The sequence below is a fragment of the Schistocerca piceifrons genome, chromosome 1 (genome assembly GCF_021461385.2).
Source record: "Schistocerca piceifrons isolate TAMUIC-IGC-003096 chromosome 1, iqSchPice1.1, whole genome shotgun sequence".
NCBI classification, from domain to species: Eukaryota; Metazoa; Arthropoda; class Insecta; order Orthoptera; family Acrididae; genus Schistocerca; species Schistocerca piceifrons.
The window spans coordinates 516,552,798-516,579,726 of record NC_060138.1 but is presented as its reverse complement, the minus strand read 5'-3'; the positions used below and the strand labels follow the sequence as shown (position 1 = coordinate 516,579,726).

The 26,929-nt window shown below is 39.3% G+C and overlaps 1 protein-coding gene across 1 annotated transcript in view; it reads right to left on the bottom strand.

Annotated features, from left to right (window-relative positions):
* The window catches only part of LOC124797979, a 225,771-nt gene that overhangs the window by 181,215 nt on the left and 17,627 nt on the right, over nucleotides 1-26,929 (bottom strand). Inside the window, exon 4 of the mRNA XM_047261158.1 lies at nucleotides 10,599-10,905. Coding sequence (XP_047117114.1) covers nucleotides 10,599-10,905 — 307 coding nt within the window. The remainder of the gene's footprint in view (nucleotides 1-10,598; nucleotides 10,906-26,929) is intronic.

Genomic DNA, 26,929 nt, shown 5'->3' with positions numbered 1-26,929 from the left:
GGATGCCACAGCAGGAGACTGATCCAGCTGCCGCGAGTTTGATTATTCCATTTTCGGGCTAGGCACCTGAGGATGTGCGTTTGTTTGTGGAGGACCTCGAAACTTCAGCTGTGATGAATGGTGGTCGGATGAACAGTTGTTACGTGTAGCCAAGATTAGATTAACAGGTGAAGCAAAGACATATGTAAGCTGTTCTGAGGCCTTAAGGAAGGCAGGACAGTTTAAGCTGTTGAAGGAGGTACAAGAAACAGAATAGCGCTCAGTGCTTTAGGGAGAGGTTGAGTACAATGACGAAGAAACAGGGGGAGATGGTAGAGAAATTTGCAGACAGAATAAGATAAGACACTTGTTGTATTTTTGAGGGGGTTACTGGTGCATATATAGTGAAAGTGCGTGAAGGGACTCCGAAAGATTTGTAATCGGCCATTCAGCTGGCAATCCAATGTGAGGAAATAGATGTGGCAATGGGGGTACATGATAGACAAACAGTGTTTACAGCGGGTATAAAATATTATAAGTGTGGTCATATGGGACATGTGCAGAGGCAATGTAGCCAGTCACCGAGGAATAGAGGGAGGGAGGGGGGGGGGGGGATCAGTAGTGTGGAGGATGGAGAAGTGGAGGTGGACAATCGTTAAACGGCAGAGGGGGCCCAAGACCCTAAGGGAGCTCCTGTTTAACTTCAGTGCTACAAATACATATGCAGAGGTGGAATGCTCAGTGGTAGGATCCATAGGAACTAAAACATTTAAGATTTTGTTGGACTCAGGGGCGCAAGTGTCAGTAGCTACTAAGAGTTTAATGGAATGAAGGAAGTTAGACCCACCACGTTTTAGGTTGCATGGAGTGGGGGATAAGGAGGTGATTCCTTTGTGGTCAGTGACAGTTAACTTTCGCATAGGGAAAGTCCAATTTGATGAATGCATGGAGGTAGCACCATGGGTAAGCAAGGGCTACGACATGAACTGTGGAACTTGGTGGAATGTTATTTCAGCTAGTGGAAACTGTTGTTGATGTAGAGCTGTTGTGAGGGTCATTCAATGTAATGAACAAACCAATTGAACCACGTACATTAGCGTTAAGGCTTAATTCGCATGAGTGTGTGCCCGGTGGCACCAGGAAGTCACTTTGGGTGAGTGTGGAGTCGAATCTACCAGTGGGTACAGTATGTGTTATTGAACCATTGGAGGATAATGAAGTTTTGGGTCCATTGGATTGTTTTGTGAAATGCAGTATTGTACGCATATAAGAGGGAGATGATGGTCGAGTAGTTCCCAGGAACATGGATAATTTTAACACTGTAGACACGAGTTTGAGAAAAGGAGTTTTAGTTGCAAATATGGATGTGCCAGATGACAAAGACTGGTGTTCGAGAAGTAGGCGAAGTGATCAACCACAAACTGCCGATAGAACTGCATTGCATGACAAAATTAAGCATATAAAGGAGGAGAAAGAGAGCATATGGAATAATTATTGTGGGAATTTAAGGATTTGTTTTTTCCGCAAGGGCTGTTACCTGCAACTCCATTAGTTCAACAGAGGATACCAACGGGGAATGAAGCACCTGTTTACCATAAACCATACAGAATAGCAAAGTATTTGCAGCCAATTGTGGAGGATTTCATTTATCAGCAGCTTGTGGACGGTATTATAGAGCATAGTAATAGTTGCTGGGGATCGGGCATTGTCGTTGTGCCTAAGAAATCTCTGTATGGAACTAAGAAATACAGGTTCTGTTGTGACTGCCGATACCCCAATAAGAAGACAGTAACAGATGCATACCCCATTCCAAACATATCAAAGACTTTGGACCACTCAGGACAGTGCCAGTACTTTTCTATGATGGATTTGACAAGTGGTTATCATCAGTTAGAGGTGGCTCCAGAGAATCGTCCAAAACCTGCATTCTCTACTCCTGGAGGCCATTACCAGTACATCAGAATGCCACTCGGTTTGAAAAGCACTCCAGCAACATTTCAGAGGTTGCTAGACAGTGTCTTGAGGGGTTTGAAACCACGGCAGTGTCTTGTCTATTTGGATGACATTATAGTATTTTCAAGTAACATGGAGCAGCATAGACAGCAGTAAGGGAAGTCTTTATGAGGTTATGAGCAACTCGTTTGCCATTGAGCCTGGACAAGTGTCATTTTGCATTAGAAGAAGTAAAATATTTGGATCATATTACCAGTAAGGATGGAGTGCGGACAGATCTGAGGTTGGTACAGGCTGTAGGGGATTTTTGGAATCGAAAACAGTTAAGGAAGTGCAGTCATTCATTGGAATATGCAATTTCTATCAAAAGTTCATGAAGGGTTTTACAGATTTAGCACAGCCATTGACGTGATTGTTATGGAAGGGTGTGAAATCTGAGTGGACAGAAGAGTGTCAGCAAGCGTTTGACAAACTGAAAGAAGTGTTAACATCCAGTCCAGTTCTTGTGTTTCCAGATTTTGAAAAGGAGTTTATACTAGCATGCAATGCATCGAATCAAGCATTAGGGTGTGTTCTTAGTCAGGAAATTGATGAGAAAGAAAATCCTGTAGCCTATGCATCTAGGCAGTTGAATACAGCAGAGAGGAATTACTCAACAAAAGAAAGGGAGAGACTTAGCACAATCTATGGAATCACATATTTTAAATGTTATTCATGTGGGAGAAGATTTCGGGTAGTGACAGATCATACTGTATTGAAGTGGTTGGTGGGGTTGAAGGATCCATCCACTAGACTCACTAGATGGGCTATGAGGCTTAGTGAATTCGACCACGAGGTGGTGCACAAGCCTGGGATGACGCACAGTAATGTGGATGCACTGAGTAGAAAGGTGGCAAAAGTAGAAGTCATAGGTTGTGACCTAGCAGTAGGGCAAGAATTGCAGAACACTGACAATAATTTTAAATTGTATCAGACACAGCCACAATTTAATATGTATGACAGTCTTCTGTGAGGGAAATGAAGTTAGGACCAAGGGTAGTAGTGCCAGCGAAGCTGAAGGATGAAGTTTTAAAGGAAGCACATGATCATGTCTTATCTGGTCATGGAGGGTGTAGAGCGATGAATAGTAGAGTGGGGAAGAGGTATTGGTGGAGAGGTAGGAAAGTAGATGTGGATCAGTATGTCAAGAACTGTATACCATGTGCGCAGAGAGAAGAGTTGAGTCGGAAATAGATACAACTACAACGATAGCTGGAAGTGACATGTCCATTTTCTATGTTGGGGAGTGATGTCTTAGGACCCTTCAGGCGAACACCGACAGGGAGCAGATTCGTTCTGACAATAATAGACCATTTTTTGAGGTATGTGGAGATGGTGCCTATTCCAAATCAACAGGCAGCAATGGTTGCGCAAGCATTAGTAAACAACTAGATTTTGATATTTGGTGTACCAGAGACAATAATTACTGACCAAGGGACCAACTTCATGTCGGATTTAATGAAGGAACTGTGTAAATTGTTGACTGTAAAGAAGGTGAGGATGAGTGCGTTGCATCCACAGGCCAACAGAAGGACAGAATGGGTACAAAGAACAATCGGGAAGATGCTGAGTTTTTATGTGGATTATTCTCATCACCATCAGTGGGACAAGTATTTGAAGCATATTGTCTGCGCATACAATGAAAAAATCCATACAAATAAAAGTTTGTCTCCATATGAGGTAGTTTACAGGCGAAAAATGCCATCACCATTTGATTTACTGAAGCTTCAGAAAGGAAGAACAGGTGAATCTATATGTCAATTCGAGAGAACAATTTGGGATGTTTGTAAATGGGTACAAAAGGCAAATACAAAGGCTTTGGAAAGGCAGGAAGAAGCAGTGAAGTGGAAAGGAAGTTTACAGCAGTATAGAGTAGAGCAATGGGTAATGCTATCCAGCCCCTATACACCAAAAGAGAAAAGGAAGAAGTTCATCACGAGGTATCAAGGGCCACACCAAGTAGTTGAAACCACATCCCCTATTAATGTTAAGCTTCAGCTGCCAACTAGAACAATGATAGTACACATTGGGTAGTTGCGGCCATTTAAGGGTTATCCGGGTGTGATTCCAGGCATGTCACAGGAAGAAAAGAGGAAGAAAGAGAGAGTGAAGAGAGGTGCTAAGCACAGAGAAAATCAGAAAGATAAGAGTACAGCATGAAGTACCATACACTTTGCGATCCAGAAGGTAGTAGAGTATTTGTAGGTTTTTTTCTGTTTTCTTGTTATGCATCAGTCTTTTTCAAGAGGGAACATAACGGTATGTCCAGCCAGGATGGTAAGCACCAATCCGGACACGTGCACAGTGCAGTTGTTTTTAGCCAGGAGGAAAGGAATAGACTGTCCAAGGGACATCATGGATCCAAAATTGAGCTTGCAATGGGTCAGGATGCATTGGATCTTCTTGACCTACGAGAATTTGGTAGTAGTAGCAAGTTGTTTTCAGCAGGGGGTATTTGCAGAAGTGAAACATACAGACCTTGAGGGGAGGGGAATTTTAATCAATGGAACAGCGTGTAACATAATAGGATCAACCTTCCACCTGCCAGCGTCAATTTCAGGAGTCACGCAATTGAATGTTACGCAGCCACAGCTGTACTGTCCAGAAGCCACTTTAGAGTTTTTGCCAAGGCAGAATCTGACCTTGTTAAATCAAACTCTGGTGCCAGGTCTGTTGAGATCCACAAACCAGTTCATTTTAGAGCAAGAGGGGCACATATCAGCCGAACAGCTTTGCAACATGTCACTCATTATAGGGAAAGGCAACAGCAAATAATGATCATTGTGAGCACCTCTGTGCCAAGTGTCTTCACAGCCTTAACTTTGTTGTGTGTTGTTTACATTCTGATCAGGTGGAGAGCCAATTGCAAGAGGGAACCAAGGGTAGTCCACATCCCAGTGGATTGGATACCGAGGGCGTGAGATGAGCAGGTAAGGGGTTGATTGAGCAGTGGTCATCCACTAAGGAATTTTTACGTTTTGTTTCATGTCATATGTTTTAAAGGGCACTAGAACACATTTAAGTTTTCTAAAAGGAAGGAAATATGTCATAGGTGCTGACCCAAACAAGTTAAGAGTTAGTTAAAAGTCGACCCGGGGACCGTGTCTTTCTGAAGGGGGGAATGTAGCGGCACTACCGTTTGGGATAGGAAAAGTCAGTCTTGGTGCAATATTTCTGAACGCACAAGTTACAGCCAGGCACAGGCCTGTTTACAGTGATTTACACTCATCGGCAGTTGCAAATTAAAATAGAGGCCCCAGGGGTGTAGAACCACCAGAAAAAGTACACGAAGTGGTTTGCATGGTGCAAGTCACAGGCAGAAGGGGCCCACTGGTCAACCTAAGTCTTATGAGTACGTGAAGTGGAGCACCGCATTTAGCAAAAAAGAGGCACACAGCTGCATCTAAATAGTTGCTGGTTCACTAACAAAGCATTCAAGTGTGGCAGCTCTCCTGGACAGCGGGGCATGTCACACCACTGGCTACACACAGCAGCAGATGGAGCACCAGCATTCCAGTCCATGGCAGACTGCTTGTCCAACCCTCTGAGGCTGACGTGGGGCCCGTAGCCAGCCAGCAGCGGGCCACTCCATGGCTTGCTACTGCGAGCAGTTGTCTTGACTCCCAGTACGCACTGAAGACATCCAGGGCAAGGGCCACAGATTCAGCTGCCAGATCATGGGCGCTTGTTGTCGCCATGACCCAAATCACACCGTCAAGGACGCGTGGCATGGGTCGCCTTGCAGCAGGCGGTGCTGAAGTGGCAGGGGCGAAGGCCACTGAGTCAGCTGCCAGCACATCCTGACTTCCACACAACTCTGCGGCCATACAAGACTGACACACAGCAGGGCGTTGCACGGGTTGCTGAGGCAGCCATTCTGTGCCAAGCTGTTTCGCAAACAGCGAAGTGGTGTCCGCAGCATTGCAGGACCCAGTGATGCAGACTGAGAGGAATGGGGGCACTGTAGCTGGAAATAATAGATCACTTGGGAAACTCAGAGGGTGCCTTCTACCTCTGCCCGCTACATTTGGTGATGCTGTTACATTCTGTGTCAGAAGTTCCTACTACAGTACTTCTCTGATTTCACAACATACTATGAGCTGTTTATGCATTAGAAAAACAAACTAATACTCATTATATAACTTTATGCTGATCACTACCAGCTATTTATATACAGGCAAAGACAATAACTGCCTAATAAAAAATATTAGAGTTAGGTAAAATTTACATCCTTGAGTCAAATATTTCAATAAATTGTAGAAAAAATGACTAGTGATGTATTCTTTTATTTTGTGTTTGAATATTGGGGGTTTTCAATTTCAAGTTCCAGGATTTAGAGTCCTAATCTAGAAAGTATGACAAGAGATATAAAATATATTCAGATATGCACTATAGGATCATAAGAAATCAGTATAGCCAATATGAAAGTGTAATAGAAATGCTAGGGAACATAATCAGAATATTTGGCAGAAAGGCTCCGCAGTTCTCATGAAACCTTGATTTAGAGAAAGTCCGTCCAGCCAATCTGCTGCCCTGATTGTGTATGTCATGTAGGAATCATGAGAATAAGACAATAAGACAGGGATCATGAGAATAAGATTAGAGAGTTTAAGTCTTTAGGGCATAAGTGAATTGAATAGGACAGAAAATCACTAATATTTGCATGAAATACCCACCATGGTTCATTGTGCAGTGGCTTGCAGTGTGTAGAGGTAGAGGGGTGAAGGAAAAGGATTGGTGTGGTCTAGGACATGGGGAGAGTTCAGAAAAATTGCCCAGAATCCCAGGTCAGCAGAGAATTATCAGATGGGATGAGAAGGAAAGACTGACTGTTGGGACAGACAAGGTTTGAAAACTTGAGTGCTTAAAAGTGGAAAATAGGGTAATAGGCAAGACAAGAGATTACTGACTAAACATCATGCATGTATTAATAAGAGGGGAAAGCTAAGAGCTCTGTATATGGTAGATGTGCAGGGGAGTTGGGGGTTGGGTGTTGGGTTGGGGGAAATGGCATAGACATGTCAGAATTAAAGATATAGAAAACTAAAAGGGAGTGGAGAAAGGAATAGTTCTGCAATCATACTGTAATTATCAGAGGAGACTTTAATCACAGAACAATCAATTGGGATAAATGCAGTTCTGTGGCCGTGCCCAGATATCAAGTGAAACATTACTAAATGTCTTCTCTGAAAACAACATAGAACAGATGATTTAGAACCCCACTTACGTTAGAAGTATATTAGATGCAATGGCAACTAATAAATCAGGCTTCTTCAAAGATGCCCACATCAAAACTGATATTAGTGGCCTTGGGTCAGCTGTAGTAACAATGATTACTGAACTACAAAGGCAACTAAACCAAGTAGAAATATTTATATGTTCACTAAACTAGATGAAATGAAATGATCATATGGTATTATTGTATTATGGACATTTCCATTCACCAGGAGACCATGTCTGGGATTGTTGGGCCACCTGGTGCAAGTCTCTCTATTTGGTGCCACTTTGGCAACTTGCACATCTTAGGATGATGGTGAGATGAAATGATTAAAACAACGCAAATACCCAGTCCTTGAGCAAAGAAAATCTCTGACCCAGCTGGGAAGCAAACCCATGACCCGGGACCCTGTGACATTGAAGCAGTGACGTTAACCATTACACCATGAGCTGCACGCAGTAAAGTAGATAAAGAAGCTATAGTGTCATATCTCAATGAGGAACTTGAAAGTTAAAGTTCAGTACAGAATAATGTAGAGGAACTGTGGCTCAAGTTTAAAAGAACAGTTGACCATGTACTGGATAGATATGAATGCAGTGGTAGAGGAACTGTGGCTCAAGTTTAAAAGAACAGTTGACCATGTACTGGATAGATATGAATGCAGTGTAACAGTTCATAATGGAAAGGACCCTCCACAGTATACAGTCATCATAAAGAAACCCTTAAAGAAAGAGAGGGTACTGCATAACAGGTATAAAACAAAGCATAAGGCTACAGAAATGATATGGCCAGGAGACATAACATCATCCACTGACTACAAAATGGAAATTTTGTGTATGTTTCTTCATACTGCTGTGGTCCTCTATCATTAAGTATTACTACTTTCAGTACTGAGTCCATGACACATAAACAGACAAATTCCCTCAACAGAATAGTGTTCCCCATGGAATTTTAATCATTGTTAGTCTTCATAAGAAGTAATTCCTCTACAGTAAAGAGCCCAGCCTAATATTTATTATTTGTGGTGGTCCTCTTCCAGTATCCCATTTTCCCACTATGCATCAGAGAAGCAGCTTCCATCCCAGATTTTGTTCCACATGCATAGTAAAGCCTGTTTCACCTCTATTGGGCTAAGACGCTCACTTAATTTTGTATTGTTTTAACTATTACATTAGAATTACATTCATTGTACATAATGTACGCAAAGAATGCAAAATCAAAATTAGCCCATAAATATGAATATAATAGAGGGAAACATTCCACATGGGAAAAATATATCAAAAAACAAAGATGATGTGACTTACCAAACGAAAGTGCTGGCAGGTCGATAGACACACAAACAAACACAAACATACACAAAAAATTCAAGCTTTCGCAACCAACAGTTGCTTCATCAGGAAAGAGGGAAGGAGAGGGAAAGACAAAAGGATGTGGGTTTTAAGGGAGAGGATAAGGAGTCATTCCAATCCCGGGAGCAGAAAGACTTACCTTATGGGGAAAACAGGACAGGTATACACTCACACACACACACACACACACACACACACACACACACACACACACATACACACACATATCCATCCGCACATACACAGACACAAGCAGACATTTGTAAAGACAAAGAGTTTGGGCAGAGATGTCAGTCGAGGCGGAAGTACAGAGGCAAAGATGTTGTTGAAAGACAGGTGAGGTATGAGCGGCAGCAACTTGAAATTAGCGGAGGTTGAGGCCTGGTGGATAACGAGAAGAGAGGATATACTGAAGGGCAAATTCCCATCTCCGGAGTTCTGACAGGTTGATGTTAGTGGGAAGTATCCTGATAACCCGGACGGTGTAACACTGTGCCAAGATGTGCTGGCCGTGCACCAAGGCATGTTTAGCCACAGGGTGATCCTCATTACCAACAAACACTGTCTGCCTGTGTCCATTCATGCGAATGGACAGTTTGTTGCTGGTCATTCCCACATAGAAAGCTTCACAGTGTAGGCAGGTCAGTTGGTAAATCAAGTGGGTGCTTTCACACGTGGCTCTACCTTTGATCGTGTACACCTTCCGAGTTACAGGACTGGAGTAGGTGGTGGTGGGAGCGTGCATGGGACAGGTTTTACACCGGGGGCGGTTACAAGGGTAGGAGCCAGAGGGTATGGAAGGTGGTTTGGGGATTTCATAGGGATGAACTAAGAGGTTACGAGGGTTAGGTGTAACCTCTTAGTTCATCCCTATGAAATCCCCAAACCACTTTCCCTACCCTCTGGCTCCTACCCTTGTAACCGCCCCTGGTGTAAAACCGGTCCCATGCACCCTCCCACCACCACCTACTCCAGTCCTGTAACCTGGAAGGTGTACACGATCAAAGGCCCCTCCACCTAACCTTTGCAACCTCTTAGTTCATCCCTATGAAAACCCCAAACCACCTTCCCTACCCTCTGGCTCCTACCCTTGTAACCGCCCCTGGTGTAAAACCTGTCCCATGCACCCTCCCACCACCACCTACTCCAGTCCTGTAACCCGGAAGGTGTGTACACAATCAAAGGCAGAGCCACGTGTGAAAGCACCCATGTGATTTACCAACTGACCTGCCTACACTGTGAAGCTTTCTATGTAGGAATGACCAGCAACAAACTGTCCATTCGCATGAATGGACACAGGCAGACAGTGTTTGTTGGTAATGAGGATCACCCTGTGGCTAAACATGCCTTGGTGCACGGCCAGCACATCTTGGCACAGTGTTACACCGTCCGGGTTATCTGGATACTTCCCACTAACATCAACCTGTCAGAACTCCGGAGATGGGAACTTGCCCTTCAGTATATCCTCTCTTCTCGTTATCCACCAGGCCTCAACCTCCGCTAATTTCAAGTTGCCGCTGCTCATACCTCACCTGTCTTTCAACAACATCTTTGCCTCTGTACTTCCGCCTCAACTGACATCTCTGCCCAAACTCTTTGTCTTTACAAATGTCTGCTTGTGTCTGTGTATGTGCGGATGGATATGTGTGTGTATGCGTGTGTGTGTGTGTGTGTGAGTGTATACCTGTCCTTTCTTCCCCCTAAGGTAAGTCTTTCCGCTCCCGCGATTGGAATGACTCCTTACCCTCTCCCTTAAAACCCACATCCTTTCGTCTTTCCCTCTCCTTCCCTCTTTCCTGATGAAGCAACCGTTGGTTGCGAAAGCTTGAATTTTTTGTGTATGTTTGTGTGTCTATCGACCTGCCAGCACTTTCATTTGGTAAGTCACATCATCTTTGTTTTTAGATATATTAGTCTATAAATAGTAAGACATCTGTAATAACAGTCATAAAAAATTTAAAAAATCATACCATAAGTGTGATATGACAGGCTACACAAATACTTTGAGAGGCATGTCAGAACAAGTAGCAAAAAGTGTAGGCACATAACATTCTACTAACCTTTATCAATATCATTCACAAATCTATCCCAGCAAATGTATGACTCATTATCTGGATCTATATAAGCATCAGCTAGTGAATGGATCTCAGTCTCAGACATAAATAGTCGTTGTGTTCCTGCAACTCCCAGCATATCCAGAGCACATCGAAATTGTTCTCGTGTCACACGACCAGTTTTATGAGGATCCTTGTCTGTGAAAACTTCACGAGTTCTAATTCCTTCACTCAATACATGATGCTGCAACCGTCTGACTAGCTGATCTGCACTTTCATCTGGTGGGTAGGTTGTCAATGCAGTGTGTGTTGCCTGTGATGAATATTAAATGTTAAAGGATTACTGGTTCATACTGCTCGTGAGTAGCTGGAACAATGTTATATCTTTTGGATACATAGACTTCACACACACACACACACACACACACACACACACACACACACATTGGTCAGCCAGAACATTATGACCCCATACCTAATGGCCAGTACGTCTAGCCATAAATTCTGCAGAGGGGGGCAATAAACTGATGCCATTTTCAACCACATCCCAGATTTATTTGACCAGGTTCAGATCTAGCAAGTTGGGAGGGGGGGGGGGGGGTTAGGAGGGGGGAGGAGGAGGGTCTCACACCAATTGGAATTCACCACTGTGTTCCTCAAATCAAAATTAATTTCAGTTTGAAGAGGAAAAATTACAATGTTAAATTAAATGTAGATGGCACCTCTACAGACTGTGTAACAAATGCAAAAATTCTAGGAATGAATATTGATTCTCAGTTGAAGTGGTGTGAACACACAAAGGTATTTGCCAACAGAATGTCATCAGCATGTTATGCCCTTAGAATCCTATCATCAGTGTCATGCAGTGTCTTTTAGTTACATATTATTCATATGTACACTCAATTCTTAGCTATGGCGTTCTTTTTTGGTGAACAAATGCACAAAATATGAACACAATTTTCAAAATATGAACACAATTTTCAAACTCCAGAAAAGAGCCATAAGAATAATAACAAAAAATACCAGTCGAGCTCGTTATAAAGATCTGTTCAGAACACTGGGGATTTTAACTGCTCCATGTGGATACATTTACCAGTCAGTTGTACACATCAAAAATAACATTGGTAATTACTGAACAAACAGCTCTGTCCATGACCATGTAACAAGAGATAGACTCAACTTACATTTACCAAGAAAAAATAAACATAAACCTCTTAACAGCATTTTATACCAAGGAATAAAACTGTAGAATAAATTACCAAACAAGATTAAAGAAATTGCAAAAATACACTTGTTTAGAAAGGCAGCTAAAAAGTACCTGTTATGCAATACATTTTATACATTGAAGGATTACTTAGCTAAAACAGAATAGGGGTTTTATAAAAAATGTTATACAAATAAATAATAATAATAATTATTATTATTATTATAAAATATCCAACATTCCACATAACACCTTCACTTTTTTTCCTTCTTTTTTTTCCTTTCAAGAAATACTTACCCCCAAGCTATGCATTGCACAATACTAAAACCGCTTCCTCTCTCTGAGCTCAACATCTCACTCATTATGGAGGGATGCTGACTCAGTTTTTCTGAATATTTTCAGAATAGCAAATGGGAAGTTGCGGTACAGACAGAAAATGGCCGGCCCACAGATTACCAGTTTTTTTTTTTTTTTTTTTTTTTTTTTTTTTTTTTTTTTTTTTTTTTTTTTTTTTTTTTTTTTGAAGTGTTATGAAACAATGTGCGTATAGTGTGTGCAGTGACTGATAGTGAGATATGAGTGAACAGTTTGGCATTACATTATTTAATAAGTTATTTGTAAAAAAAGTATTGTGTAAATCTAATTATTGTCTCTAACTAGAAGTCTGTAAATATATGTGTATACGAATTAGTTATTTTAAATTGATCTAACTTGTAAATACTTTGACATGTCCTATATCCTTGTAAAAAGAGATCTACGGATGAATAAAGCTACTACTACTACTACTACTACTCCATCACACCCCTGGCCTAGAAACATGGTTCATTATCTTATTGAAAAATGCCATTGCTATCAGGAAACACGATCACCATGAAGGGGTGTATGTGGTCTACAACCAGTGTACGATACTCCTTGGCCATCACAGTGCCTTGCACGAGCACTACTACATCCATCCTTCAGAGCATACTAGAGCTGCTGCCAGCTTGTCTCCATCCTGCAGTACAGGTGTCAAGGAGTTGTTCATCTGGAACACAACAGGTTCTCACCCTCCCATTGGCATGACGGAAAAGGTATCAGGATTCCTTAAATCATGCAATGCTCTACCACAGTGCCAACAGCCAGTGCCGATGATCATGTGCCCATTTCAGTCATAGTTGCTGATGTCATGGTGTTAACATTGGCACATGTGGAGATCTTTGGCTGCAGAGGCCCAGCATTACAAGTGTTTGGTTCACTGTGTGTCCAGCATTAGCCTAATGTTAGTTTCACCACAGTTTGCTGCCTGTCCTGTTTTACCAGACTGCCCAGCCTACAATGAGCGACATCTGTAATGAGAGGTAGCTGACTGGCCCCACAATGTCTGGACGTTGTTTCACCTTGGTTTTGCCACCTGTTGAAGACACTCATCATAGCATTCCTCTAATATCTGACAAGTTGTGCAGTTTCTGAAATGCTCATGCTGAGCCTCTGGGCCATCACAATCTGTCCTCAGTTAAACTTAGCCTGTGCCTTCCCCATTCTACACACAGACAGCTAGCTCACTGACACTACATGCACCACGTGCATGCTGGACTAGCAGCCATTCCATGCCAGGTGATGCTGCAATCACCAGTACAGGTTTACATCAATAGTAAGTTGGTAATCATAATGTTCTGCCTGATCAGTGTATATAAAGTCCACAGTAACATGCCCAAACCTTGATACATTGTAAGTCAGTTTCCTTTTTCTTTCTTTTCAATCTCTGCTCCATAAGCAGCAGCATCCTCTAACAATAAGTAAGCACCCCTCCACATTTAGGCAACTGTTTTTATTCAATTCTACTGTGGGATGTGCTATCTTTCAATCCAAATGTCAGTTACCACATTGAGATATAACGAATTGTGATAACTTAATTCTCTGTCAATTCATTTTGAACTGTCTGCACGTTGTTTTCTAAGGCAGAGATAAAGACCCAGCTTGGCATTTGCCTAGACAAGTGTAAAACATCATACAAAAGTTACACTTCTGTTGTATAGTGTATCGGATTAACAGAGCATTAATGCATCATGCACATTTGATCCACATATAATTAGCCTCTCTACCCTAAACAGCTCAAAACATATGAACTATATCTCTTAAATAACAGTACATAAACAAATACACACATCAAAAAAAGTTTTGCATCACCTTGGTCCTGAGTGTTCTGGAACTTGTACAGAAAATTGGAACAGAGATCAACATAAACATCATTTCCGCCCTTTTTATTGCTCATGAAAACCACACATTGCATGTTGTACCACCATACAGCAAAATCTTCAGAGGTGGTGGTCCAGATTGCTGTACTCACTGGTAACTCTAATACCCAGTAGCACATCCTCTTGCACTGATGCATGCCTGTATTCATCATGGCATACTATCCACAAGTTCGTTCAGGCACTGTTGGTCCAATTGTCCCACTCCTCAACGGCGATTCAGCGTAGATCCCTCAGAGTGGTTGGTGGGTCAAGCCATCCTTAAACAGCACTTTTAAATGTATCCCAGGCATGTTTGATAGGGTTCATGTCTGGAGAACATGCTGGCCACTCTAGTCAAGCGATGCTGTTATCCTGAAGGGAGTCGTTCACAAGATGTGCATGATGGGAGGTGCGAATTGTCATCCATGAAGACGAATGCCTCGCCAATATGCTGCCTATACGGTTGCACTATCAGTCGGAGGATGGCATTCACATATCGTACAACCGTTAGGGTGCCTTCCATGACCACCAGCGGCCCCACATAATGCCACCCCAAAACAGTAGGGAACCTCCACCTTGCTGCACTCACTGGACAGTAGGTCTAAGGTGTTCAGCCTAAGTGTGTTGCCTTCAAACACATCTCCAACAATTGTCTGGTTGAATGCATATACGACAACTCATCAGTGAAGAGAACATGATTCCAATACTGAACAGTCCATTTGGCATGTTGTTGTGCCCATCTGTACCACACTGCATGGTGTTGTGGTTGCTAAGATGGACCTCACATGGACGTTGGGAGTGAATTTGCGCATCATACAGCCTATTGTGCACAGTTTGAGTTGTAACACGATGTGTTGTGGCTGCACGAAAAGCATTATTCAACATGGTGGCGTTGCTGTCAGGGTTCCTCCGAGCCATAATCTGTAGGTAGCAGTCACCCACTGCAGTAATAGCCCTTGGATGGCCTGAGCGAGGCATATTATCAACAGTTCCTGTTGCTCTGTATCTGCTCCGTGTCCGAACAATATCGCTTTGGTTCCCTCTGAGATGCCTGGACACTTCCCTTGTTGAGAGACCGTCCTGGCACAAAGTAACAATGCGGACACGATCAAACCATGGTATTGACCGTCTAGGTATGGTTGAACTACAGACAACACGAGCCATGTACCTCCTTGCTCGTGGAATGACTGGAACTGATCAACGTCGGAGCCCCTCTACCTAATAGGCACTGCCCGTGGTTGTTTACATCTTTGGGCGGGTTTAGTGACATCTCTGAAGAGTCAGAGGGACTGTGTCTGTGATATAACATCCACAGTCAACGTCTATCTTCAGGAGTTCTGGGAAGTGGGGCAATGTAGAACTTTTTTTGGTTTGTGTAATTTCCCATAAAAATAATGTGTACAATATACATATGAATGTAGAAGCTAAAACAGCTACAATTTTAAAGTATAAGAACATGTTTTAACCAAATAAAAGTTTATTAAACCTGATGATATAGGTTGGCTGTATAGGGCAGTTTCACTTTCACTAATTTATAAAGAAACACTTACATAACACAAGAATCAATGCAGTAAAAATACTTACCAGCTGAGTTCTTCAAGCTTACAGGTCAATCCATATAAACCATTGAGTAAGGTACTGCAATGGTTAATACACTCAACTGATATTCAGGAGGACCATACTTAACATTTCTGTTTGGCCATTAATGTTTTGACTTTTCTATGGTATCCTAAAACAATTTCAGATTCATGCCAGGGTGGTTCCTTTAAATATGTTATGTCTAATTTCTTTCTCCTTGTTCATTTCAAGCTTGTGCTTTCATTGTAATAATTGTGGCATCAATATATGTTAAATTTTAATCTTCCTTTCCCCTTTTCTTTCCTCTTTCCTTCTTCCAATAAAATACAGTAATGACGAATTATGCAGTTATTTCTAGTCCATGATACCAGTAATATGAATCTCAATCAAGTTGTCAACAAGTGCAGCAGAACATTTCATAATTGACAATCAATGTCTTGAAAATTTATAGTGGGACTCTGTAAATGTTTGTTAATACTGGGTGCTTATAATTAAACTTTTATTACTTGACAGGGAACCCTTGACAAACAAGTGATTGCAGAACAATGAATCTTTGTGGTAACATTGATAAGGATATGGGGAAGAGAAACAATGAATAAACCAATGAAAGAAACACATTTTAATTTCCAAATGAGAGGGTAACACTTGTTAATTGTGTACCAATGTTTATGTTCCATGTTACAAATGTTGTTCAGTGTGATTACCATCTGCCTCTATGACAGCCTGGAACTGCCCTAGAGATTGCTCTACTGCAGCCCAAAACAATGGTGGAACATGTAATACTCAGCTGCCCATGTAATGTTGAGCTATCGCGATGCATCTTGTGCATGGCTTGAAGATCACACATTGTGTCCAGCAGTCTCAATCTTTGTAACAGTAGCTTCTTCAACAATTTGAGATGCAATTGGCTGTCAGCCTCTGCCAGGAGCAATTGCCAGTTAATTCAAACTTCCAAAACACCCTGGTGTAGAAAGAGGACCTCTCCATATTCCTTTAATACATTGAAATATCATGAAGAGCAGCAGCACTACTGCTGTTATTTTGGAAATCAGCTATACGAGTAAGGCCCTGCTCACCTTGTGCAGACCCATGTTAACTGTTTGCAGTCGTAATACACACTGATGCTAGTGTTTCAACCTGATGCCGCTACACCAGTAATGGCATGTCATGACACTAACACTACTAACAATGCAAATCCTGCCACATACAGTATGAACAATCAAATTTCTATGAAGCTGAGGACCCAAATGTAAATATTTCACCTTCAACACTGATTCAAGTAATAAAACTTTAATTATAGCCACCCTGCATTTCAAAATAACCACAGAAAGAAAAACAGCTGCACAGCAGTAGAAGTAATAATGTGTTCCAAGTGACATCCTAAGGTGCCGTAGCACAATTGTATTTAGTGTCTCAACTATGATTAAGAAATCTTATGATAATAAATCTTGTCCAATGCATATTAGCTTCTGCCAAGAATTATACAGAGATCATTTCTAGCAGAATGCTGACTACATAGATTTTATTGAATGTCAAATACAGACTACAAGTATTTCTTGAAAAAATATTGCTGAACCAACTTTCCAAAACAAACATGTCAAATTAGAAAGTATGCTCTTCCAGATGTCTGTTCCTAGAAAGTATGCTCTTCCAGATGTCTGTTCCTAAGGGAATATCAATTAATTATATGAGCTAAAAAGGGGGATTGAGGGGCACAGCAAAATATCATTTATAGGGAGTGGGCTGGTAGCTGGAGTCAAAGGCTTCTGTTAATCATCCCTTTTTCCGATCTTGAGAGAATATTCCCTTAACCGAGAACCTGTAACGATTCATGTAGAATGTTACATAAGTTTCTTCTGCCTGGTCAATTGACGAATGAATGGGAAATTTTCATGCTTCGCAAAATTTATTCACATTAATTGACATCCAAACTGCATACTCATCATGAAAACAAAACATGGACAGACTTCACTGATCTCTTTGACTTCCAAAAGTATCACTTTATATAGAATTTTAACAATAGCTTCCAAAATAAAGTATTATAAATTTTGTACAATTTTGATGTCACAATTAAAATTTACAAAATGTAAAGAAACTGATGTTACAGCTGAATAAGGTATAAAATACAATATTCAATGACAATCTTTTATAGTAATATCTTTAGTTTTCTGTAAGAAAATCATTCTGAACTTTAATTACAATAATGTCTCTCATATTATTTTAGTTACATAATTAATTACAGTTTGGATTTGGTTACTAACATGTAATGGTAGTCCATAGCTCTTGCTTTATCAGATTAAATACATAGAATGTACGAATAAGGCCTCAAATTCTGGAAAATGGAAAACTGTGAGATGTAAACAATTGGAGAGTTAATTAGAAATGTAATTACAAAGAATATTAATTACAGAGGAAGACATAAAAATAAATAACAAATGAAAATGCATCGCTTGGTAATAACTTTTAAGCTGTTTCTCAAGATAGTGAGGTCTAAGGTTACTGGATTTTTAGATTACAATTTTGTTAATTAGAAGCATTGATTTTTCATGCTAACATCTCTGCAGTCCCTAGTTATTTATTTCTAAGGACTTATTACTTCAATTTCTTGAGTAGTTACTTAATTTAGTATATGTACATAATTTTATCAATGACAACAATCCACCGATAATTATGACAACACACGTCCTTCCGGTAGAATCCACATGCCTTTGCAATGAATATCAAGGGGTTTTTTTGTTTTTTTTTATTATTATTATTATTATTATTATTATTATTATTATTATCAAATAGGACAGAATGATTATATATACACACATAGAAGGCCTTAGGGAGCACTGAATTATGATAACTATCCGGATGCATATATAAAAAGGTGGTATCAGACATTTCATGAGTCCTGGGGAAGGCTGTACCATCATACACACACCCTCCCCCCAGTCACTCTTACAAGTATTACTTGTATGAATGGCTGCTAAATACATACAAGCAATCCAAAAATCAAAAAAGTTTTCTTTTCTTAGCTGTCACTCCTGTCACTGGTTCACATTTCACATCTTAAGGAATTGGCAGCTCACAATCATCTGTCCTTTTGAGCTGTCCATCTTGTGTCTGCAACCCCTCTTTTTACGGCAGTCTCTACACTACAATAGCACAGTCCACTATTAGTTTCACAGATTTTTAATTTTTGCTTCCAGGTCAGGTAAGGATCTTGGATACAGTTCTCTAGGTAGGAACAGAGATGAACTCATTACTCAAGGTACTCATGTAGGCTACAATTAAGGTCACATGAAGAAAGCATTCACATATTACCCTATACTATTAACATATTTACAAACGAAGTCACACAAAATTAAGCATCTCTAAAGTGTAAAGATTTAGATATATACAGATTAAAGTCAATGAACCAAAAATGAACTATATAAGTATCCTTTCTTTTTGATTAATATTTCAGATAATTCCACTATACAGTATATTTGACTCCCCAGATCTCATTTAACTCTTTATCATATGAAACAAACTCACAGACTGCTCATCATCACACCATCTTGTAATAACAAACTTTTCACAAAATGTATTTTGGCACACTGCAACTTGTCCATTTAGTAACACATGTACATCTTTACCATTGTCCATTTGTTCATCTCATTAGCAAATTCATAAAATCATGAGCATGCCTGTAATTCTCAAAGCAGCACCCGCAAATCAAATACATGCTCTACAGAGTATAACTACAATAACTGGTCAATCACCATTGTAGGAAAGTCAAATTTAGCACACAGTTATATTTTCAAATTATTCCTCAAATAATGTTACTCAAGAGTCATATTACATACAGAAAACTTATAATACAGAGAACTGGATAGTATTTTCAGTAAGAGATAACTTCATTACAGGTTTATAGATGAGTAAAATATGTAGCATCTGAAACCGAAAAGAAGAAAATAGAATGCTACATAGCTCAGAGACCTACTGCTCACCACGCACTTGACACAAAGATGTGTTATTTTTTCTTAGTGTTTGACACTTGCTTATAGGGTTTCAGTTCAGTTATGTTACATAGACCACAGAACCTTCCAGACTTTGGATACACTAACCTGTATGCATTTGGGTGTGGCATAGTCTGAATTTTGAATGGACCAATAAAGATGTCAAAAAATTTCTTTAATTCATTACTTATAGCCTTGGATTTTTCATATGTTTTCACCAGGACCAGATCATCGATTTTAAAATTTGTAGGTTTCAACTTCTTATCATGTTTGTTTTTACTCAGTTTCCCCTGTTGTTCCATTACTTTCTTGACTATTTCTTCTCTTTCCTTTCCGCTAATAATTCTTTTTCAGTGACAGTATATGACTTCTCATGTTTTTGCAAAGTTCTACTTGCAAAAGCTATTGATCTATGCTCCATCGCACCATCTACAATATTTTCTTGGCACAAATGAGCTCCCAGTCCATAATCACTGCTGTCAGTCATAATGCAAAATGGCTCTGTAAGATAAGGTCTGTATAACATTTTACTATTGCACATCTGTTTCTTGATGTTATCGAATGCTTCCTGACAATCCTTGTCCCATACCCAAATGGTGTTCTTCTACAACAAGTTGTTCAATCATGGTGCATTTAAAGATTGATTGCTGACAAACTTCCAGTAGCAGCCGCAAATTCCTTAGGATCATTTAAGTTGTTTCTTAGTCTTGAGTGCAGGAAATTTTGCAATGGCCTCAAGTTTTTCTTCATCAGGCAAGACTCCTTCTTCTCAGATGGTATGGCCTAAAAATTTGAGCTCTCTAGCTCCTAATTTATTCTTCCCTAGTTTTAATGACATCCCTCCCTGTCTCAATCTGTAACACACACTTCACCCAACAAATGTCTGTGTTCTTCCCAACTCTTTCCTTTTACAAGTATGTCATAAAGATAAAGGATTAGTTTGCTTCACAGTTCTTTTCCTACAACAAAATCCAATGCTCGGATAAACTCTGCAACTGATACATTAAGGCCAAATGGTACAACACAATAGCAATAACATCTTCCTCCATACAAAAATGCAGTATATTTTCTAGACCAAATCTCCAATGGTACCTGATGGAAACGAGCTGTTACATCTAAAATAGACATGTATTTTATATGTTCAGACTTATGTAATAACTCATCTATGTTCTCAGGGTGATCAGTTTCCCACTCAAGGTATTTGTTTAAATGTCTTGAATCGAGCACTAGTCTTACTCCACCATCACTTTTGGAAACTACCACCAACGGGTTATTGTATGCACTATTGCACCTTTCAATTACTTCCCACTCTTCCATCTTTTGTTGTTCTTCCTCCAAAGCTTTTCTTTTTGAGATGGGTACTCCATATGGTTTGATGAAAAATGGTTCATGAGGTTTTAGTTTAAGTCTACATTCATAGTTTTTCACTTTACCAGGTTTCTCATTAAACACATCTTTGTATTCCCACAACAAACTATGTAATTGATCTGTCTGTTCTTTGTCTAGACTTACAGCTTCTTTTAGTTTGGTGGCCACTAATTCAGCATACTTATCTTCACTACATTCTTCTTCATTGTCTTACGCATTAACATCAATCTTTTCATTTGCACAAATCACTCTTCTAATTTGAAAATTGTTCTCTATGCAATTTTGGATGCTTAGTTCAGTCACATGTGTTGCATCTGTCTTTGGGTTGGTAAGCCTTAACCTTTTGTTATTCCAGTCAAAATCTGCATTTACTCCTTGTATCCAATTCGTTCCGAACAAATTTTTTCATTGAGTTCAGGTACTACAAAAAATCCTTGGTTATACTGTACATCATTAATGGTGAAAGATATTAAGGCTTGCCTTTTTACAACTTTCTCATGCCTACCAGTTGCTCCCTTAATTTTGATTCCAATAACAGGATATTCTTCAAAGTCAGCACTATGTCTTATCTGGTCTCTAAATTTTTCATAAATGGCACAAAACAGGACTACCTGAGTCTAATAGGCAAACTCCTTCATAAATTGCAACTTCTATATCTATATACGGGCAACCTAAAACTTTTTCCTTCCTGCTTTCCTCATCTTCATGCAACAAATCATCCTCAATCTCTCTAAAGTCCAAGTTGTTTATACCATTTTTTCCTGCACAATTTCTCTTACTTATCTGAATTTTACTTAGAGCTACATCAGATGATTGCTTGATGTTATATTCCTCTTTTACACACTGTCTACTTTTCCCGGAACTGATCTCACTGTAAGCCTGCTGATTGGTTCTACCTTCCCAGATGGAATGCGATTCTTCACAAATAATCTTGATGACCCTTTTTACTCTGTTGCTGTCACTATAACCCTTGTAAGTATCCCATAAAGTTTCTAGCATCACATCTAAATTGTAATGTCTATTCACATGTTCCATATCTGATGATACCTTCCCAATTTCCATTGGTACAATCTGGTTCTCATATTCTTCACACATGCCATCTAATTCTTCCTCCCATTCATCATTACTACTCACACTTTCACTATCAACATTACCACACACACTATCATCTCCAATACTACACACTTCTACAACATCTTTACAATCATCATCAGAATTGTTGACAAGTACACCAGTACAATTATCATCACTTAAGTGCTTAACAGTGATAGATTCTTCCTCCATTAATTTACTTCATCCAAACTCATCAAGATTACCATCAGAACCAACATTTTCTTCACAAACTTCACCACACTGATTATATAGACTTGAAATAGTTTCTAATAGAACTTCTTTGACATTCTTACAGATGCTAATACTTCTATCTTCCACACTTTCATTCACACTTTTCCAGAATTTACTGTCAAACTGTAATTTGCTAATATGATGTGCTCTTCTTACATTAGTTCTGTCATTTCCACTCTAATATCTTTGATTACTCTGTCTTCTGTAATTATTTTTGATGTTTCTAGGCCGGTAATGTTTAGCCTGATTTCGGTACTTATCTCTCGCCCCAAACTGAGAGGCTCCCAATGAGGCATCTGTTGGTTTAAATTGCCTGGTCTTGATTGGTGACCATCCAATTGTCTGTTATTATTCTCCCAAGGTCTCTCCCCATTGTCATATCCTCTGTTTCCATTCCCATTTCTATGGTTGATCCATCTATTATCACTTCTATTGTAACCACTATTATTATTCTGATTTTCATTGTCACTCCTACCTTGATTCCTGCTCTGATTCCACCCCCCAGGTGGTTGAATGCCAAATCTGCCATTACTTAACCTCTCAATTCTCTCAAAGGCTCTATCCAACTTATCTACATAACTCAAGAACTGATGTACGGAGTCGTCTGGTCCATAAATCAACTCCCACTGTACTCTTTTCGGTAATCTCCTTTTTTCTCTCTATTTGTATTAGTTCATCAAAAGGTTTGTCTAAGTGTACTAATTTCCTCAATTGGTTTTCACAAAAACACTTCACCTTCCCTGTACATTCGACCATTCAAAAACTCACTCTTAATCCCAGCTTGCTCAGATTCTGACCAAAACTTATTTAAGAACTTGCTTTCAAATTTGTCATATGACATGGTACAATTAATATTCTGATTGGCCCATGAGATTACTTCTCCATCCAAAAATCTCTTAACAAATTTAATTTTAACATTGTCTGTCATGTCATTACTAAAATTATCTTGACAATGCTGTAAAAAATCAGCAGGATGCAATTACCATCTCCTGGAAAGCATTTTAAAGATATGCCACCCCATAAACAATTAATATTGCTAATAAAAGTCCTTTGAGCTACACCCTCTCATAGTTCTACAACTTTCCTACTTAAATCTACAATATTATTTTTACACAAATCTATTTTTTCATAACACTTCAGTTCTACATTACTTATTTGATTGGTAATGTCTGTAAATTTTAACTCAGAGTTCCTTTTGTAAGTTTCTACTTTTTCTTCTAAGATTCTCCTAGTCTGAACAACCTCTACTTCGAGTTTAGAATTTTCTACTTCTACATGTTTATCTAGTTTTTCGAATCTCTCCTCGTTTTTGGACAACTCTTGTGTGAAATTAGTTTCTAATATCTCTAACCTTACCTCTACTGCTCCTACACAAGTATTGAGTCCACCCTGTCCTGTATAAACAGTAATTCTTAGAGCTGCCAAACCATCCTAGATTTCCCTTATCTTACTAGTATCTTGCCTAATCTGTCCCATCCGTTCCTTCACTTCTTTCCTAATCTGTCCCATCTGTTCCTTTGCTTCTTGCCTAATCTGTCCCATCTGTTCCTTCGCTTCTTGCCTCATCTGTTCCTTCACTTCTTTCATACGCTGCATTAATAACATTAACAAATCATCACCGCCTACTCTTACCTGTGCAATTGAAGTACTTGTGGCGACATTTTCACTGAAACCCTCTCCACCAAAGCTTCGATCTATGCTTTGATTACTACTGGGCGACAGTTCATTGATAGTTACTCCTAGGTCTAAAGTGTTTTCCATTGGTTCCTCACTCATTTTTACTTTGTCATTATCGGCCATGGTAAATTACAAAATATAAAAACTTCCCACATAAATGTTTGTCATTGTCACAAAACTATTTAATTAAAAAGATAAACTGTTACTCATCTGATGGTTGACGGTGCTGTGCGAGAATTTAGTCCTTTTTATCTACACCAACTCTTTCCATGTGGCAACATCCGTTCGTTCTGTGTGTCCATAGCAGAAAATTTTTCAAGACTGTTTATGCTTGGCATTCATCTTACATTCACCTGAAACAGTCACTTGTTAAACATATTTCCACATTTCAAACATCGATTGCAGCTCAACTCCACTAAATGTAACGATTCATGTAGAATGTTACTTAACTTCTTTTCTTCTGCCTGGTCCACTGACGAATGAATGGGAAATTATCATGTTTCACAAAATTTATTCATATAAGGGGGTAGTGTTTGTTGTTCCCCCGCATGATGATTACATGAATATTTTGTCAGAATTTGTAAGCGGGGTCCTTGAGGTATGGCAATACTCGAACATGAGAAGTAAGTTTAAACAGTTTTATTAACAAAGGAGGATTATAAAACACGTATGCTATGCGCACCCATCATCACTGTGTCTGACATCCTAACACCGGCTAATCATGGTCATACCGAAAGGCTCCATTGTGAGCTAAGAAAAGATACATATTCACGCCAGAGGCTGTGCTAGTTAATACTGTGCACTGCGGACGGTGGCCAGTGGCGTACTCTCGTCACAGTGCAGCCGGACACTAGTCTACTGACCAAGCAAATTGTAAGCATTCCAGACAGGCCAGCTGGCGAACGCATGTCCATACCGTATGGCTGTGTGCAACCCATAGACCCTTACATCACACTCCCTAGAGAAAAAGAGTAATCATAGGTGGCTCAAAATGACCTCCTGGGCTTTATGAATCTATTTCACCATTTGTGGCATCAGAAGGCATTGCAACATGTATTTCGTTTGCAGACACAGTAACGTTCGGTACAGAGAAGTGTGCCTTCAAGATGACAATTTCATACATGACAAATGCTGTTTACAAAAGACAAATTAATAAATGCAATAAAAACACAATACTGACAATAAAGTATGCATTAACATTACTGGATGAATTGAAGGACTTAATTCTATTTGCTGCTTCAATGAAATTTAACTCATTATTTGAAGAGATTACATTTTCATGCATGTCCTTAATTAAATTATTGTCTTCAGAAAAACTTGATAAGGAATGCTTTCCATATGTTAATACATATGAATCACTGCAATAAACAGATAACATTCTAGTTAATGGCAAATGTCCAGTTGCATGAAATGTAGTTGGCAATACACTAGGCATATCAAATAGTTCACACGATAAATCACAATGTGTGGCATTCGAGATTAATCCACTATTGTTCAATTTTAGTGTAAAGGGTAGCTCAGGTGTATCATAGTTTTTACATGTAAATGTGACATCAACGGTGGAGGTAAATGAGAAAATTATACCTTCAGAACATCGTTTATGGAATGTATGATAAAAGATGCGTTAAAATTCTAGGGAAATCATCTCTTGGGGGATGATTCAACAATTCTTCCTTACAGCTGTACACTCTACTGTCTACGAATACTGCTGATTCAGGACAAATTAACTTATGACTACATTTACACATATGCAAATCATTTTCATTTAGGAACACAAAATATCATCAATCCTTGCTGATCAGTAGATAATAATTCAGTATATACTTTACATGAATACCTGCCTGTCTCCATTTCACAGGGTAAGTATAAATCTTATACATTTCAAAATTATGCTTTGATCTAGCAATGGGAATAGAAACAATAACAGTTAATTCATCTTGAGTCATTAAGGAGTGTGTGGTGGTTAACTTATAGTAAGCATATAAATTGTAAGAGTTAACAAGATAAATCATAGTATATGTAGCATCTAGCTTTTGTTCAGCTGATAGTAGGATCTGTAAAAATTGTTCTGGACGTAGTAGTACACTGCTCAAACAATCATTTGAACTACTTTCTAAGGCTGTTCTTAAGTTAAGGGCATCAATTCTAGCATTTGATAAACTATCAGTAATCCTTAACAAAAGAGTGTTTAAATCTAAGTGTGCACTCACAGAATTTAATCCTTGGAATAGTTCTTGGATATTTGCGTTCGTTTCATTACGAATTATGTGGAAATGTCAGATAAATTGCCTTACAATCTGTTCAATGAAAACTGTGTGGTTAGTAAGGGTTTTTTGCACATTCTTTAATATGATAATTTCATTAGAGAGGTTAGTTGTATCTGTACTGAACTGTTGTTCAAGAGCTAATATTTTGCCTTTAACTTCCAGTAGTTCTCAACTAGTTAAAGTACCAAATACAATACGAAGGATATTCCCTTCAAAATCAAACCAGGCATGTTTATGCCTAATTTAAAGTTTTGTGTGGCAAAAGCTTTAAAAAACAGTAAATCTCTTGTTCATAATTAGCAAATGTAGACTCTACCTGCATTTTGGCTATGATCCAGTTATTATACCAAGATGTACCCATTTCCAAAATTGTGTCATTACCCTCAACAGAACGAATTAGGTCAATTGTGTCTTTACAGAATTGAACTGTTGCTGGATTTCACTCAAATTGTACTTGAGGGCAAGTTTTGTATTACTTGTTGGAACTACCATGTCTGATCATGGTTCAAGAAAAACACCTGTACTCTGTGGTACTATTACTACAGCATTAGTAGAATTGCTATCATAGCAAGCATTAGAATAAAAATGAACATGGTTAATTTGTTCTAAATACTAGAGTTAACAATGAACATAAAATAAATGAATTTCTTGTGGTAACCTGTGGAATAAAAGGTTTAGTTTCACTTATGCTCACGTGCAA